The 17,626-nt window shown below is 32.6% G+C and overlaps 1 protein-coding gene across 1 annotated transcript in view; it reads right to left on the bottom strand.

Annotated features, from left to right (window-relative positions):
• LOC114337914 (probable cationic amino acid transporter) overlaps window positions 1-17,626 on the bottom strand; it is a 1,427,575-nt gene that overhangs the window by 192,304 nt on the left and 1,217,645 nt on the right. The window contains exons 11-12 of the mRNA XM_050641785.1: window positions 16,960-17,054; window positions 5,588-5,826 (exon numbers count right to left, since the gene is read on the bottom strand). Of these exons, the coding sequence (XP_050497742.1) occupies window positions 5,588-5,826; window positions 16,960-17,054 (334 nt within the window). The remainder of the gene's footprint in view (window positions 1-5,587; window positions 5,827-16,959; window positions 17,055-17,626) is intronic.

Below are 17,626 nucleotides of genomic sequence, written 5' to 3'. Positions count from 1 at the left end.
AGAACACTACAGTAAAATGTATTGTAGAAGGAAAACGATGCATTTAAATTCTTGTGGATGAGGGGTTAAATTAATATACTTCTCCTCATTTATTTCTTAAAATACGTTAGTCATAAAATTTTTTACAGTTTATCTCGCATAGTTTGAATATAATCGACATTTAATATTGCTTATTTTAAAGGTCTTTTCAAGCACAACAAAAGTTATTGGTAGCATTACACACCTAAATCGACCGTTTCTCTGTTATTTCAAGTTAAATACACTGATTTGAGCATGCACCAAGAAAACAAGTTTTTTTCACTTACCATATCTCTTTTTGTGTTATAACTAGAAGATTCGTAAAGGAAAGAATCTCTTTGTTATTTTATAAGCTACAAAAAGGTTTTATATAGTTTTTTTTAGTTAAATGCATAGTTTTTAAGGTATTCGCAAAAAACCGTTTGAAAAGGTGTTATGTTTCAATGAAAATGGCCAATTTTCAACCAGGAATAACTCAAAAAATATTGAGTTTTCGAAAAAAAAAAATATAGAACAGTTTTTGCTTAGTATTAGGTTCTCTAGCAACTTTCGTAGTTATTTAAGCAAATAATTTTCCACCCCCGAGAAGGGGTGGGAACCGCCCCCAAAACAAAAGCACACATCGGCATAGGGTAGACTTTGTTTCTTGGGCTATTCCCTACTTACTGTGAAAATACCACGTAAATCGATATAGTAGGATAGAATTCGGAGCCACATACCCTCATTGACTGCCCTATAGGTGTTATTTCTGCAAAGGCAAAGATGGAAAAGCAAGGAGTGCATGCTCGGCTTGCTATAAAGCATAATTCACGGAGCACAGAGCCACACTGCCTTATGAATGTAGTCACTAAAATGAGTGAAACTGAAATACCTGGCTAAGAATGAATATGAGTTCTATAATCAAAAGGTGTTATATTTTAGTTAGAAAGACCATCTTGTTGTTAAAATAAATTAAAATATTTTGAATTATGTTTCCGGTTTTTTAGAAAAGGTTTGTTAATTATTTTTAGGTATTTTTAATTTTTTTTTTCTTTTGTGTTACTACAATTAAGAGAGAGAAAATAAAATGATTGATTTAATTATTCTTATGTATTTACTAGTGATTAGAGAGTCTCTGGAAATCATAAAATATTTACTTTTTTTTTATTTATTCACAAAAAATCATTGGGTATCTGATACCCATATGTGCGGTTTATTTAAAAAAAAATAGGTGTGATCTTCCAGGGTTAAATTAAACTAAAAAGAAAGATATTTTTTGTAAATAAACATATTTGACAGCTAAACAGTCAAAGCCAATTTCAATAGTCAAAGTCAATAGATTAGTGTTTACACTTTTTTTGCTACAACTTTCAAAGAAACGAGTTGTACGACACGAGTTGAGTGAATCGTGGAAACGAGTGTACCACTACACCTAACAAAGAAACGACTTAGTGTAACACTTCTACACTTTTCCACAACTAGTGTTGTTTCCACAACACTAAAAACAAAGGAAGAGACCTAATAGATAATATCAATTCTGTGAAAAATGTTTATCCCTTTGAAAATATGTAGCCCCCTGGAAATCATAAACATATTATTTACAATGGATAAGTTATCAGAGTCCCCTTTCGGCAATTTGAAAAAAATTATCTTAACAAAAACACTCAAATATGACATATACAGTTCTCAGCAACTGCAAAGATTTATAAAACTGAAATACACCATAAAATGATTACAACAAGTTAAATTAATATCAAACATAATGAATTAACGGTGCGGAGTTTAAACGTTATAATCATATTATGACGTCACGACGCGTTTTGAGCTGGCTGCTATAATTTGAATTTAGAACCGTCTTTAGGGGCCAAACTAAAGACAAAAACATATATATATATATATATATATATATATATATATATATATATATATATATATATATATATATATAGTTCTCAGCAACTGTAAAGATTTATAAAACTGAAATACACCATAAAATGATTAAAACAAGTTAAATTAATATCAAACATAATGAATTAACGGTGCGGAGTTTAAACGTTATAATCATATTATGACGTCACGACGCGTTTTGAGCTGGCTGCTGTAATTTGAATTTAGAATCGTCTTTAGGGGCCAAACGAAAGACAAGAATAACTTCTTTTTCTTTGATATATATTTTAAAATATGTTCTGTTGTGATTTATAATATTTTTGTCGAATTTAAAATTTTATGCAAGTTCCCTTTTATGGAATAGAGAAGGTAGTTGATAACCTGATTCAGGGGCATAGCAGTCAAGGAATATGGGTCCCGGACTTAGCAACGTGCAATATGCCCTTCATTACATGGGGAATTGGTGTATGAAAACGAACCTCCCTGTGGACCCTCCAAAAACAAAATAAGTAGCTTCACTAATAAGAGAAAGCTTACTGCACTGAATTGATAATTTGGGGAGCACTTAGAAAGAAGCAATGAGTCCAGGTATCTAGGGGTAACCCTGGATTCCAAACTTTTTCTTCTTCTTCTTTTTGTGTAGATATGACTCTGTCTGTATTTCAATGTGCCTCCAGTAAGTTGTCATTCCACCTTGTTCGTGGTCTTCCCACTGATCGTGTTCCTATTGGGGAACCGTCTCTCGCCGTCCCTACTGCTCTATTTGTTGTTATTCGGCTTATATGGTCGTTCCATTCTACTCTTCTGTGCTTCACCCAGTTGTTAATGTTGTCCAGCTTGCATCTCCGTCGTATATCTGCATTTCTAACTCTATCTCATAGTTTCTTATCATCGATTTTTCGAAGTGTTTTCATCTCTACTGTTTCTAGCATTCTTTTTGTCCTTTCTGCATCAGGTCGTGTTTCTGCGGCGTATGTCATTATTGGTCTGATGACTGTTTTGTAAATTCTGCATTTCATTTCTTTTGCGATATTTTTATTTCTCCACATTGTTTCATTCAGGAAACCTGCAGCTCTGTTTGCTTTATTCACCTGATCTTCCACTTCTGTTTCGAGCTTTGCGTAGCTACATAGTGTGATGCGTAAATATTTGAATTCCATTACTTGTTCTATTATCTGACCCTCCAGCTCTAATAAGGTGTAAATTATTTACACCTTATTAGATTTGCTGTTATAACCATACATTTAGTCTTTTTTGGGGAAATTAACATGCTAAATTTTCTAGCGGTTATATTAAATTGGTGCAGCATACGTTGCAAACCATCTTCACTTTGAGAGATTAGTATTGCGTTGTCTGCATAGCAGATGATTTTAACTTGCTTTTCTCTCATTTGCTATCCTTTTTTATTCTTATTTTTTATTATTTTATCCGTGATCAGGTTGAACAGTAGAGGACTCAGGGAGTCTCCCTATCTTATCCCATTGCCAGCTTTAATTGGGTCAGTTAGTTCTTCATCTACTTTTACCTTTATTGTGTTGTTCTGATAGATATTTTCGATCGTTTTAATTATTCCTAGAGGTACCTCTCTTGCGTACAATAAATGGATAGCGTCCTTTAATTTGATCCTGTCAAATGTCTTCTCCACGAAACATAAGTATGCCGGTTTGTTGTATTATATTAGTCCAAACTTGCTCCAAGCTTAATTGGAGTCCCCAAATTAACAATACAACAGGGCTAAGCGGCTAATCTGAAAGATTGAGGGTTGAGATCTGAAGTTGTAGATAAAATCTGGGGGTTGAAACCAAAGGTAATCTGCTAATATTGATTCTACAAAGACATGCACTTCTAAATATAACAGGAGTCTTGAGTAGTACAGAAATGGTATATTCAGAGACTATCCCTCCGCTGGAATTATATATGTCGACGGTAGCCGTTCGTTACGACCGTCCTGAGATTCAAAGCAAACAACATTTGGAGGCTAAATTATGTATTCAATAGCCACACAAATACTTCTTCTTCTTCTTCTTCGTTATAAGCAATTCTGCTTATTATGTACGCAATACCTGTATGCAAGGCAGTGGCGAAGCGTCCATGTAACCACTGTTACCATTGGTAACAGTTACAAATCTTACAAATAAATATTTTATGACGACTACGAAATAATTCCATTTATATTTTTACCAACAGAAATACTTGTTAATAGTACCTAATTCAGTAAATAGCCAACTAGACGCACGAAAATATTGGCGAGATATGTGAATCCATGGCACGTTATCATACATAATATATTATTATGCTGTTACCAATATTGGCACTGGTAAATGGTACGCAGGAGAAACCCTCGCTATCGATCGGGACTAGCTCTGAAAATTTTGAAGGAGCGACGGGTCTAGAGACGGCCCGCGGGCACGCTGTGCATATCAGTAGTGTCACCATTTTGAAGATTGGTAACGTTGGTTTAGTACCTATTACAGATTACAGTGTGCGTGCATTTAAACATGGAAGAGTGTTGCTACGTATTGCGTAATTGATCAACTACTTGAAAAGTCATTCTACTTGTATATTTTTTTATATATTATTTTAAAGAAAAAAAATGATATTATTGAAATGGAAGAATTAAAATATAAACAATAGTTTTCAAAATCTGTTCTTTTTCCTACTTGTTCATTTTTTTTATGTTAAATTTATGGTAGAATAATATGTTTAGTTTGTTTATTATTTATTGTTATACCTGTTACATATACATAATTACATACATATAATTTGGGAATAGTGATTTGTTTAATTTTATCCCACAGGATTGAAAACAAAAACTTACATTTGGGCGGTTCAAAATATTTTTTTAATAAGATTTTTTTACATCTGGTTTTGGTAACACTTTAGAAAAACTCACGCGTCGCCACTGATGCAAGGTTGTCATTATATATTTTGCACGGTCGGCCGATACTTCTTCATCTACCGATTGTTGATTTATCTCTTGATATTTTGACCACACGTGTCTCCCCCATTCTGCTTATGTGGTTATTCCATTCTTTTTTTATATTTAGTGTCCATTCGTTTATACACTGTACGTTAAATTGTCTTCTAACGTCTTCACTCCTCTTTCTATCTCTCAGAGTATTTCCTGTAATTCTTGTCAGTACTTTCATATCTGCATTTTCTAGTAGTATTTGTGTTGTGGCTATATCGGGTCTTATTTCTGATGTCTATGTCATTATTGATCGTACGCTGGCGGTATATATTCTTGACTTTATCTCAGTGTTAATATATCGATTTCGCCATATAGGTGTTTTGACTACTACATATTCTTAAGTTAAAGATGATTTCATGTAATCGAATGAACTATCTTCCAATAAAGTCGCCCCAGGAACGCAGCTCATAAACATTGGCAATGATTTTAAAGTCATCTACTTTAAAATGTATATTATATTGTATTTCTGAATTGTCAATATGAATGAGTCAGACAAAATTAAATTAGAAGAATTTTTTTACCAAGCAACAAAAACAAAATTTGTTTAATTTATCAATGTTTTGTATTTCGATAACGATTTCCGAAGTGGAAGTAGAAACTCCAAATAAATTTAATTTTAAGTTTAAACTGTCGCTTTATTGCACTATAAAATAGTAAATTACATAAGATGCCACAGGGAAGTAGCTTCACGGCAATATTTTTATTTTTGACTAGAATTTAAATTTTTCTTACCTATTTTGTGGTTTCCGAGAGATCATTAAACATATTGCAACAATTGCTAGGAAGAACAACCACAGAAAAATTGATGTAGCTGTATTCATATTATCCATTCCACAAACAACGATAAGATCGAATATTATTATTAAAATATATAAATTCCCAACCATCTTCATTACGAACATCCCTGACTCCTCGGTTGCTGGACCGGTATCCACCCATGGAAAAATTGCTGGACAGAGATACGTAGCTGCCTGCAAACAATCAGGAATTAGTAAAATATTAGTAATAATTGAAATTATGGTCAGTGTAACAGAAACTGCAACACATACTGCAAAATTAATAAATAAGGTTACGGTAGAGTTATGCTCTTCAGAAAGCGCGAGTATTTTAGTTAATTCAATATGGTTGGAAGAAAACAGCTATTAGGCTTATATTATATTTACATATTATGGCCAAAATATTGAAAAATTTCGTCGCTTTCCTATACCATGAATTTAGAATTCCTATCTAAAGAAAATCCTGTGTACCGTGGAATTTTTATTTTTGTGTATAACTCAATATACAATAAGAGCGATAGGTCCCAATGTGAAATGAAAGCGTAGGAATTTGTTTGATGTTAAAAGCAACGATGTTTTCGGCTTGCCAAGCTTGTAGCTCACTTAAGCGAGACGAAGCAGAGCGAAGCAAAGCACGGCGTGGCGAACTCTTGAACTGCGCGCTAATCTGTGCACGGTTTTTTGCTTACGTATGGGGAGGTACAGCACGGGAGGTATAGCACGTATACCTCGTCCAATTTACTTACCGTTGCACGTCATCCGCGTCATAGCCTGTGACACGATACCAACACGAAATATCTAGGCGGTAGGTGTGTTCCCCTTTAGAATCATTTTGATTCTAAAAAAGAACACACCCACCGCCTAAATATTTCGTGTTGGTATCGTGTCACAGGCTATGGCGCGGATGACGTGCAACGTTAAGTAAATTGGACGAGGTAAGGTGTATAGACACGTGTTGTAACAGTTTTTGAAGTAATGACTTTGAGTAGCAGTTCAGAAGATTGTTATTGCATGTGCAGTAGCTGAAGAAGAAAATATAATATGATTCGTAAAAGAAAACCTTGCATTAAAAAAATAAATTTAAAAAGGGAAATTTACGGAGAATTTCACCCAGATGACAAAATTTAAAGATAAAAAAAATGTCTCAATATTATAGAATGAGCCCAAAAAAATTTACTGGACTTGTCGCTCATCAAGTACGTACGTACGCACACAGGCTCACCACAAAAATTATCACTTTCACTCCACTCATAAAACATTTTGGACATCTTGGGTATTAGTGCACCCTAATATGTCTGTGTAGATTTTGGCATTGGATCCGACCATTACTTATAACACCGTTGCCGTATCCTCTATTTTTTCATACTATCACGTTACAATTTTTTGTAATATTATACACGAGCGGGACGTCCTCAAAAAAGCGATTAGTTTTCGAGATACTGACCACGGAGGGGTGAATGGCTAATTTTATTCATACTTTATATTTTCGAGGGTGCTGAAAACGAAAATGAGGTTTATTTTAAATTTTATGTGGGGAAACATTGTCAAAATCGCAATTTTAACCTAAATATAAAAAAAAATTAAATCACGTTTTTTGCGTTTACCTCGCTACAACTCTGTTACATTTTATTATTTTTTTTCTGAAATTTTTACAGTATATAGCTCTAACATTTCTGAAGACAAAGGTACCTCCCTCAAGTTTTTGTTCTTATCATAATAAAGGTTATGAATTTTTCAAAGAAAAAGTTGCGGATTTGTGCATTGCAAAGTTTAATCGCAAAAGTTGTGTGACGAAGTTTAAAATTTAGCTTCTTAATCACGTTTATTTGAAAGTTGAGAGTACAAAGAAGTTTTCTGGTAAATTTTAGATCAAAATGTTTTATAGAAAAAAAAAATAGTGCAACTTTTAATGTCGACATTAGAAATCCCTAATATAACGCTTATTTTTTGAGGGACAGACAATCTAGGTCTAATTTCTCACCTTTACTACTATCCTTGGATTATAAGCTTTCATTTGACATCTCATTTGTCATTCTACCTAGTATAATGACGGAGAAGTAAACGTTCTTATTCTATTATTCTTGTAGGTACATTTAACATTGATTTAAATTATGAAAGAAATGGCATGGCAACACTGTGACGCACAAACATAAGATTCAGCTGTGCGTTACATAGGGTGCACTAATACCCAAGATGTCCAACATTTTACTATTCCCTCTACCGGGTGTTTGATTAGTAGGGTAAAGCTCAATAACTCCGCTATAGTAATAGATAGCAATAAAAGTTAATAACAAAAATTTTAGCCACCTTTGAGCTTCACATTACAAAATTAGTTAGAATGTTACGGGTATTCGATAACACAGTGGCAGACCAAACTTTTGTTTTTTTAAATGGAACACCCTATATTTCATTTTAAATTAAAAATCCTGTTAACTTCTCCATCACAAAAATATAAAGGTTTGTTATGTTATACAGCGTATTTACAAAGTTATAACCAATTTTATATTAAAACCGTAACAAGTTCAACTCCCTGTATAAATAAAAATAAGCAAAACAACAATGGTTTATTAATGCCATATTTTTTAACGTATTGTCAAAATTTTTAAGAATGGTCGATATTGCTAATTTCCTTTATATCAAATACAGGGTGAGTCAAAACGGAAGTACAATATTTTCTCAGTAATTTTAAATAGAACACCCTGTATTTTATATTTATATTGAAAAGTACCATTACCGTACTTTAATTTTTAGATAACATTCCCTATGTCTCAATTTATTAGTTTTCGAGATATTTTTATTTTTCAATGGACCAGTAGCGTGACCACCAAAATCACCAGAATTTAATAAACTGGACTGATTTTTTTTGGAGTTACGTTAATAATGAAGTATATAAAATACCTCCAACAACAAGGGATGAGATGAAAAATAGAATACAAAATGTATTTTGATGTGTTAATTTACAAATGCTCCGTAGAGTAAGTAGCTCATTCAATGATCGTTTTTACGCGTACATAAATGTGTTAGGAGATAATTTTGAACACCTTATGTAATTAATTATTAAAAATATTGTATTAAAAGTAGCTTCTAATTTTTTGAAAGATGTTTTTTTGCAAAATGTATTACTGATAAATTATGTTACGTTCTTTATTTGTTACATTGTTACATTTACATTCAAAAGTAGTGTTTAATTGTCTTCACAAAATATTGTATTTTGTGTTTGTGTGTTTTTTTGTAAAATTTGTTACTAATATTTTTTTTATTTGTTGCATTTACATAAAAAGGTAGGTTTTAATTGTTTCAAAAATGTTGCATGTAGTGGTTGTATTTTTGTTTGTAAAATGTATTACTAATAAATTATTTTTATTTCTTTATTTGCTACAGTGTTACATTGATTACCGGATTGATAATCGGTAATCTTCAATTGTCAATTCAGTCATGGCTTACTTAAAATTTAGATAAATTTAAACACCTAAAATAATTTGCTCTGAAAAATGAAAATATCTCAAAAACTAATACATTTGGGCATAGGGAATGTTATATAAAAATTAAAGTACGTTAATGTTACTTTTCAATAATGATATAAAATACAGGGTGTTCCATTTAACATTACTGAGAAAATAATGTACTTGCGTTTTGACTCACCCTGTATTTGATATAAAGAAAATTAGCAATATCAATATTTCTTAAAAATTTTTATAATAAATAAAAAAATATGGCATTAATAGACCATTGCTGTTGTGCTTATTTTTATTTATAGAGAGAGTTGAACTTGTTACGATTTTCATACAAAATTGGTTATAACTTTGTAAATACCCTGTATCACATTACAAACCTTTATATTTTTGTGATGGAGAAGTTAACAGGATTTCGAATATAAAATAAAATATAGGGTATTCTATTTAAAAAAAAACAAAAGTTAGGTCTGCCACTGTGTTATCGAACATCCTGTAACATTCTAACTAATTTTGTAATGTGAAGCTCAAAGGTAGCTAAAATTTTTGTTATTAACTTTTATTGCTATCTATTACTATAGCGGAGCTACTGAGCTTTACCCTACTAATCAGTCACCCTGTATAGACATAATATATATCATAAAGGTGGAATATTAGAAACATGTAAATAACTAAACATGTAATTTTTTAAATCAAAGACATTCTAAACTGTAATCTTCAAAAATTTCTATTAACAATTTTCACCTATTTCTTCTCAAATATTATCACGCCTCATCTGGTTTTGGTAGTTCTGATCCGGAACTTCATATACTTCTTTATAATTTTGGATAATCAAAATAAATTTTTCGTAAATTCAGAAAAGTTTCCGCATGACTTCCATAGACCTCCGCTCACTTGTGCCATACGAAGCGCGCCGAACAGAATTTCTTCGCGTAGGATTCTACGGTTGCGATCCGTGTCGCTTCTCTTTTTTGCTATTCACCGGTCGGAGATCGAACCTCGATCGAATATCCTCTAGACTTGTCGATCGAGCGCCTCAGACCGTTTTGCTAATCTGACCGACTTATATTTAACTACATGAACAAAATTCATAACAACTTTTTTTTCTCCGCGCTTCGCTTCGCGGTGCACCTCGTATCTTAAGGTTACATTCACTACGGAGACCACCGCATGGTATCCTAGCCTAGAGCATAGTATCATACTCTTCATATTTGTGAATTCTGGCATTCCAAATAATGCGTTTATTTTACATAGCGATCGATAATATTATAGTTTCGATCACCAGGTAAAATAAATTCATTATTTTATATGCGAGAATTCACGAATATGAAGAGTAGGATACTATGCTCTAGGCTAGGATACCATGCGTTGGTCTCCGTTGTGAACGTAACCTAAGGAATAGAGATGGGAAAAATCTACCGGTTATAACCTAGAACCGGTTTTTTCCTCGACAATAATCGGTTTTTCCTGTTGTTTTTTGTCCCGGTTATAACCAGTTTTTTATTTTTAAAGTAACAACCGGCGAAAAACCGAATAAGTGGAAAACATACTGAATTCAGAGAAAAATTTTTCGCTCCCCGCGCGTAAATGAGAAATTTTCAGCTTACTGAAAGCGATTTTACAACAGTGATGACTGATTTCTATAATATAGACTGACATCGATTCAAATGGAGTATCGCAATCTAAAGCGCAATGTAAATGTAACATAATATTGGGTATTGGTTATGAATAAAAAAACCGAATACCGGTTTATGGAATAACCGGTTTTTTTACCGGTTATAACAGCTAGGCTAAACTGTAGGCAGAGAAAACCGGTATAACCGAAAACCGGTGATTTGTCAACAGCCGCCATCCCTACTAAGGAACCCGAATTGACTTTTTGGTAGATTTTTGAGAGAATTCGTCACCTAGCAGAGGGCCTGGAAAAATGATTACGTCACTTCTTATCTAGCCATTTTTAGTTGAAGCCATATTCTTTTGTTGACCATGTAGGCTGAAATCAAGTTTTATTAAGTAATTGGCAAAGATATGTTGATAGTGGATGTAAACTACATCTAAGTCTTTTGTTAAACAGTAACAAGTAGTTATGCATTTTAAGTGCTAAATTAATAAAATTAATATTGAAGGTACTTAAATAACCCTGCAGACTGATCACTAATCTCTAAAGTGGCTGCTAAGCGTGAAATCTCCTACATGAAGGTTGGGGCATGGTGGGCACTATTGGAGGAAGGCTATGGCTTAAGAGGCAAAAGTAGCGATCAACAGGTAGCAACAAACGCGGTCCAAGATTGCGGCTGTAATTTTGAATATTTTGTCGAGATATTTGGCACATATATTCGTAATATAATAAAGAATGGGGATACAGAGCCCAATTTGAGAAATATATTAGTATGTGAAAATTACTCTATAACTAAAATAAAATACAGTCGAACCCGCTTATTAGAATCCCTGTTATAGGAATATCCCGGTTTATGGAATATAAATTCGAGTTCCCGAAACGTTTCCATTTACTCCTTAATAAATTTATCCTTTTATTGGAATAAGTTCTAATTAGATAATACCGCTTATTAGCATATTTTGCAGGTCAACGACTAATTTTTTTTACAATTTTACTAAAAATTTAAATTATGTTTGGTTATTATGGTCAGTCGTCAAGGATTATGGATTAGATATTATTAGGGTAATAAATATTTATTACTTTGTTACGAGTACCAATTCGATTTTTAGCCGACAAATGCATGGGTCATAAAGTAATTTTTATTTGTCTACACAAAGGCACTGTTGCCTGCTATAAAATTGTTAGAAGCAGTTTATTTAGAATTCACCCAGAGAGGCTTATGGCTTTGTTAAATTCAATTCATCCATTTCTTGCCGCCAATAAAAGTTCCATTCAACCAATGGATTAAGGATGACCGCACGGATTAACAACAAAAAGCTATAATTACCGATAATTTCTCAAGAAAAAATAAGTAATTTTGTTATATGCATTTTAATAAGAAAATATTTACATATCTACATATTGCATACATTTTATATTAATTACCTACTGCTACTGTATTCATTCACATATATAATATAATTTAATTTGGTATTTAACACATACATAGATAAGTAGTAGTTACACTACTGTATTATTGACGTAAAAAGACCTAAAACCATTTACATATACTGATTATGTAGGTGTACATATATGATATACATATTGGCATAGTATGTAAAACTACACATTGGCATAGTATGTAAATAATATTATTACGTATATTCGGTACACTTATTTCGACTAGCCACCAATGATCGGTTATTAGAATATCCCGGTTATAAGAATATTTTTGCCTGGTACAAAGGCTATTCCAATAAGCGGGTTCGACTGTATTGCAAAAAGGAGCCTGCACCGCCATTAAGAAGAACAAAAAAATACACTTTCTTCAAATAAACTTTTTTTATCCCATGCCTAGATTTTGTGTCACATTGGATCTACTAAAAATCGATTTTCTATAACAAGAAATCGAACGTGACTGACTCGGCAACATTCAGTGCCCATATGAGCAAAATTATTGTTCTTGATAGTATAATAAATGTCAGTGTCAAATTACTGACGCACTGTTGCCTCACTGTTGAAAGTTTGCAGAACTTTAGAAAATCAAAAATATTGACGACGCGCTACTGTTTACTCTTAACCATGAATCGATTTTATCTGCCCTTCAAACGAAACATGGTAGCCGATACACTTTCTAGACTAACATGTCATTGTGAACACAATGATATACTGTCTTGCAAGATATGTGAAGTGTAAATTGATTTGCCCCTTAGTCTGCATATGAGACAAGGGGGGAAAATTGAAAGACTCAGATGTTGCTAAAATTTAATCATTAAAAGATTTAAATTCAAAAGACGAAGGAGAGGCTTAGTTGGTACTACCAACATATGAGCGTGAAGCCATTGCTGGCCATAATGACCAACTAACATATTACCATTATGGCATTAAACCTACTTTGAGAAGAATCCTTCAAAAACTCGCTAACCAGAAACCAGATTGACTGCTACAGACTCCTGTGTACGCGAAACGCTTCGAGGCACTTGCCATCGACTTATTTGAACAGTTACCTGAAGGATCAAAACGTGAACGTTGAATTTTGATAGTCGCAGACACATGTACTAGGTGGGTGGAGTTAATTGCCTTAACTCAAGCATCTGCACAAGAATGCGCCATGAAGCTTATTGACGAGGTATCCTTACGATTTGGCCTACGGCCAACTTAATTACGACGTAACGCAACAAAAGTGTGCTAGGTTTTACAAATCAAAGAGACTTTTACTTCACTATGTCACCTTTGTGCTAATATAGTAGAGCGTAAGAATAGGTGTCTAAAGATAGGCAACGCCCAAGAAAGGTAAAAGAAATTATGCTAATTGACATGTGAAGAAACCCAGTTCATTTAAAGAATATTTAGTACGGGACAAAACAATCACTCCCAGTAACACGTCGAAAGAGAATTATACGCGAAGAGGGATGGACCTATAGAATCAAACGAGTGGTATTGCCTGTGACTTAAGAGCTTTGTGGAGTAGTCACTCCCTACTGACCTTGGTGTGTTCCACGTATCCGCCCTTACACATGCTAACCTCACTGATGTTGAAGATCCAACGTCTGTAGTGCCAAGACGGAAACAAGGATGCCCCAGAAAGAAAACTGTACCTTTTGCTGGCTAAGGAGTTCGATGCTAGGGGGGAGACTGTAACAAAGCATACCCCTACGCGGCGGCCTATGGGAAATGTTTACATTAATTTAACCTTATTTCTGCTATATTCAATTTGTTCAGTTCGTATTGTAGATTTTCCATAAGTTGCAAAATATGCTCGAATATATTTAAAATATAGACGAGCAGAACACCCCCCAAAAAACGCTTATTTCTCGAGATACTGACCACGGAGAGGTGAATGGCCAATTTGAGTTATAGTGTATATTTTTGATGGTGCTGAAAACTAAATTGAGGTTTATTTTGATTTTCATGTGGGGGAACATTGTCAAAATCGCAATTTTACCCCAAAAATAAAAAAAAATTAAAATCACGTTTTTTTGCGTTTACCTCGCTACAACTCTGTTCCATTTTAATATTTCTTTTTTAATTTTTAAGTATATAGCTCTAACATTTCTGAAGACAACGGTACCTGTTTCAAGCTTTTGTTCTTATCGTGATAAAGTTCATGAATTTTTCAAAGAAAAAGGTGCGGATTTGTGCATTGCAAAGATTAATCGCAAAAGTTGTGTGACGAAGTTAAAAATTTAGCTTCTTAATTACGTTTATGTTAAAATAGAGAGTACAAAGAAGTTTTCTGCTAAGTTTTAGATCAAAATGTTTTATAGAGAAAACATAGTGCAACTTTTAATGTCGACATTAGAAATCAACAACATAACGCTTATTTTTCGAGATACTGACCGTGGGTGGTGAATGGCTAATTTTGGTCTTAGATTATGTATTTGACCGTGATGAAAACGAAAATGAAATATATTTTAAATTTTAGATGGGGGATTATTGTCAAAATTGCAATTGTCTCTTAAAAATAAAAAAAAAATGAAATCACGTTTTTTTGCGTTTAGGTCGCTACAACTCTGGTCCGTTTTAATATTTTTTTTCTAAAGTTCGTACACTATACATATATTGCTCACTTCTTTGAAGAAAATGGTTTCTGCTTTAAGCTTTTGGTCTTATTCTAGTAAAAGTTATGAATTTTAAAGTACAAGGTGCAGATTCGTGAATTGCAAAGTTTAATCGCAAAATTTGACCGACAAAATTTGAAATAAAGATTTTAAGTCAAATTCAAAAATAAAACAGTAGAACAAAAAAGTTTTCTGGAAAGTTTTGGATCAACATGTTTTATAGAAAACAAATGGTTCAACTTTTAACATCTACGTCATAAATCCCCAAAATAACGCTAATTTTTCGAGATACTGATCAATGGTGGTAAATGGCTAATTTTGGTCTTACTTAATGTTTTGATGTGCTGAAAACGAAAATCAAGTTCATTTTGAATTTTAGATGGGAGAATATTGTCAAAATCGCAATTTTGCCCTAAAAATAAAAAAAAAGTAAACCACGTTTTTCTTAAAATTAAAAGTTGCACCATATTTTTTTATGACACATCTAGGCCTAAAACTCCCCATAAAATTCCCCATAAACGTAATCAAATAGATAAATTTTAAATTTTGTCACCTAATTTTTGCGATTTAACTTTGCAATTCACGAATCTGCACATTTGACTTTTAAAATTCATAACTTTTATGAAGAAAATACTGAAACACTACAGTTGCTTTTATAGTCTTCAAAAAGGTGAGAAATATATGCTGTAAAAATTTTAGAAAAAAATATTAAAATGGAACAGAGTTGTAGCGAGTTAAACGTAAAAATTCGTGACTTCACTTTTTTTTTTATTTTTAGGTTAAAATTACGATTTTGACAATGTTCCCTCACATAAAATTCAAAATAAATCTCTTGTTCATTGTCATCACATCGAAAACATAAAATAAGACCAAAATTAGCCATTCATCGCCCATGGTAAGTATCTCGAAAAATAAACGTTATTTTGGGGATGTATAACGTCTATATTAAAAGTTGTGCCATTTTTTTTCTATTAAATATTTGTAACTAAAACTTTCCAGAAAAGTTCTTTGCACTCTATGTTTTAACATAAACGTGATTAATAAGATAAATTTTAAATTTTGCCACTCACCTTTTGCGATTAAGCTTTGCAGTTCACAAATCTGCACCTTGTATGTACTTTAAAAAATTCATAACTTTTACTAGAATAAGACTAAAATCTTAAAAGAGATACCGTTGTCTTCAAAAAAGTGAGCAACATATAGTGTACAAACCTTAGAAAAACGGACCAGAGTTGTAGCGAGTTAAACGCAAAAAACCTGATTTTACTTTTTTTTTAATTTTTATGGCAAAATTGCGAGTTTGACAATATTCCTTAACATAAAATTTAAAATAAATTTCATTTTCGTTTTCAGCACTGTTCAAAACATAATCTAAGACCAAAATTAGCCATTTACCACCCATGGTCAGTATCTCGAAAAATAACCGTTATATTGGGGATTTCTAATGTCGATAATAAAAGTTGCACTATTTTTTTTCTATAAAACATTTTGATCTAAAATTTTGCAGAAAACTTCTTTTTACTCTCTATTTTAACACAAACAAACGTGATTAAAAGGCTAAGTTTTAAATTTCGTCACTCAACTTTTGCGATTGAAACAGGTAGCGTTCATAAATGTTAGAGCTATATACTGTAAAAATTGCAGAAAAAAAAATATTAAAATGGAACAGAGTTGTAGCGAGGTAAACACAAAAAACATGATTTTATTTATATTTATTTGAGGGTAAAATTGAGATTTTGACAATGTTCCCCCACACGAAATTTAAAATAAATCGTACTTTCGTCTTCAGCGCCATCGAAAACATACAGTATGTCTAAAATTGGCCATTCACCTCTCCGTGGTCAGTACCTGGCCATTTTGGGAGTGCGTGCTGCTAATAGTCGGATCAAGTTTGACTTTGAATTTTATTAAATCGCTGACAAAAAACTCTACTACATATATCGCAACAGCAACCAAAAGGGTTTACATGTGTTTGACTATTTGATTTTGTTTAAATTTGTATTTTATCATATACTTTACAAGAAATCATATACCTGTAAAAAGTAAGCTATATTTTGATTTTGTTATGCGGGAGTGACTAGTAACGCAAAAGAAGAAAAAGTTATTTAAAGACCTGCTCTAATTAAAATAAATCTGTTCATATCTCATGGTATATAATAGTATGGTAATAATATATAAATACACAGTATACATAAATTAATGGAGGCTATATACTTACTTGGAGCCTTCGGCCTATGTATCCTAAGCTAGGCCCTACCGTTGCGCCTACAACTCCTCCAGTACTAGTAGCACTTCCTCCCCCATGGACAGTACCTTCAAACAATTTGGTAAATTTATAGATTTGCTTAAGTGACTATTATAATAAAACTACAAAGAACAAAAGATGTTCAGTGTTTAGCAACTCAGAACACAAAGATTTGTCTAATATAATCAGTAAGATTAGAACCACCTTCAAAAAAAAATAGACAAATTCAGAAATTTTGCAAAATCATTGAATTTAGATAGTTGTTGTAAAGTTTCCCAAATTAAATATCTCCAACAAAAGTTGGACGTTAAAACTCGATGGAACTCGACATTTGACATGATTGCACTTGCCATTAATAAATTGAAGCCATCCCTTATAATCTTGTGAGTAGTCCAGAAAGCCACTGCGGATCTGCTAGGAAAAATATTCTAATTCGGATTTTTTGCACAATATTACTCAAAAAGGATCCCTCTTAACAAATTTGCATGTTGCCAGGTCCAAAGGTGGGTCAAAAATTTTTTAAATGTTTTTTTTTTTTTGTTTTTTTCTGCCAAAATTATTTCTTTGCATTGAACAAAATTGTTGTAGGTTCTTTAGATCATTCCAAACAAAAAAGGTCTGTAGTGACTTTTCTGTAAAG

Source organism: Diabrotica virgifera, chromosome 1 (assembly GCF_917563875.1).
Source record: "Diabrotica virgifera virgifera chromosome 1, PGI_DIABVI_V3a".
NCBI lineage: Eukaryota > Metazoa > Arthropoda > Insecta > Coleoptera > Chrysomelidae > Diabrotica > Diabrotica virgifera.
This window is presented reverse-complemented; position numbering and strand designations above follow the sequence as displayed.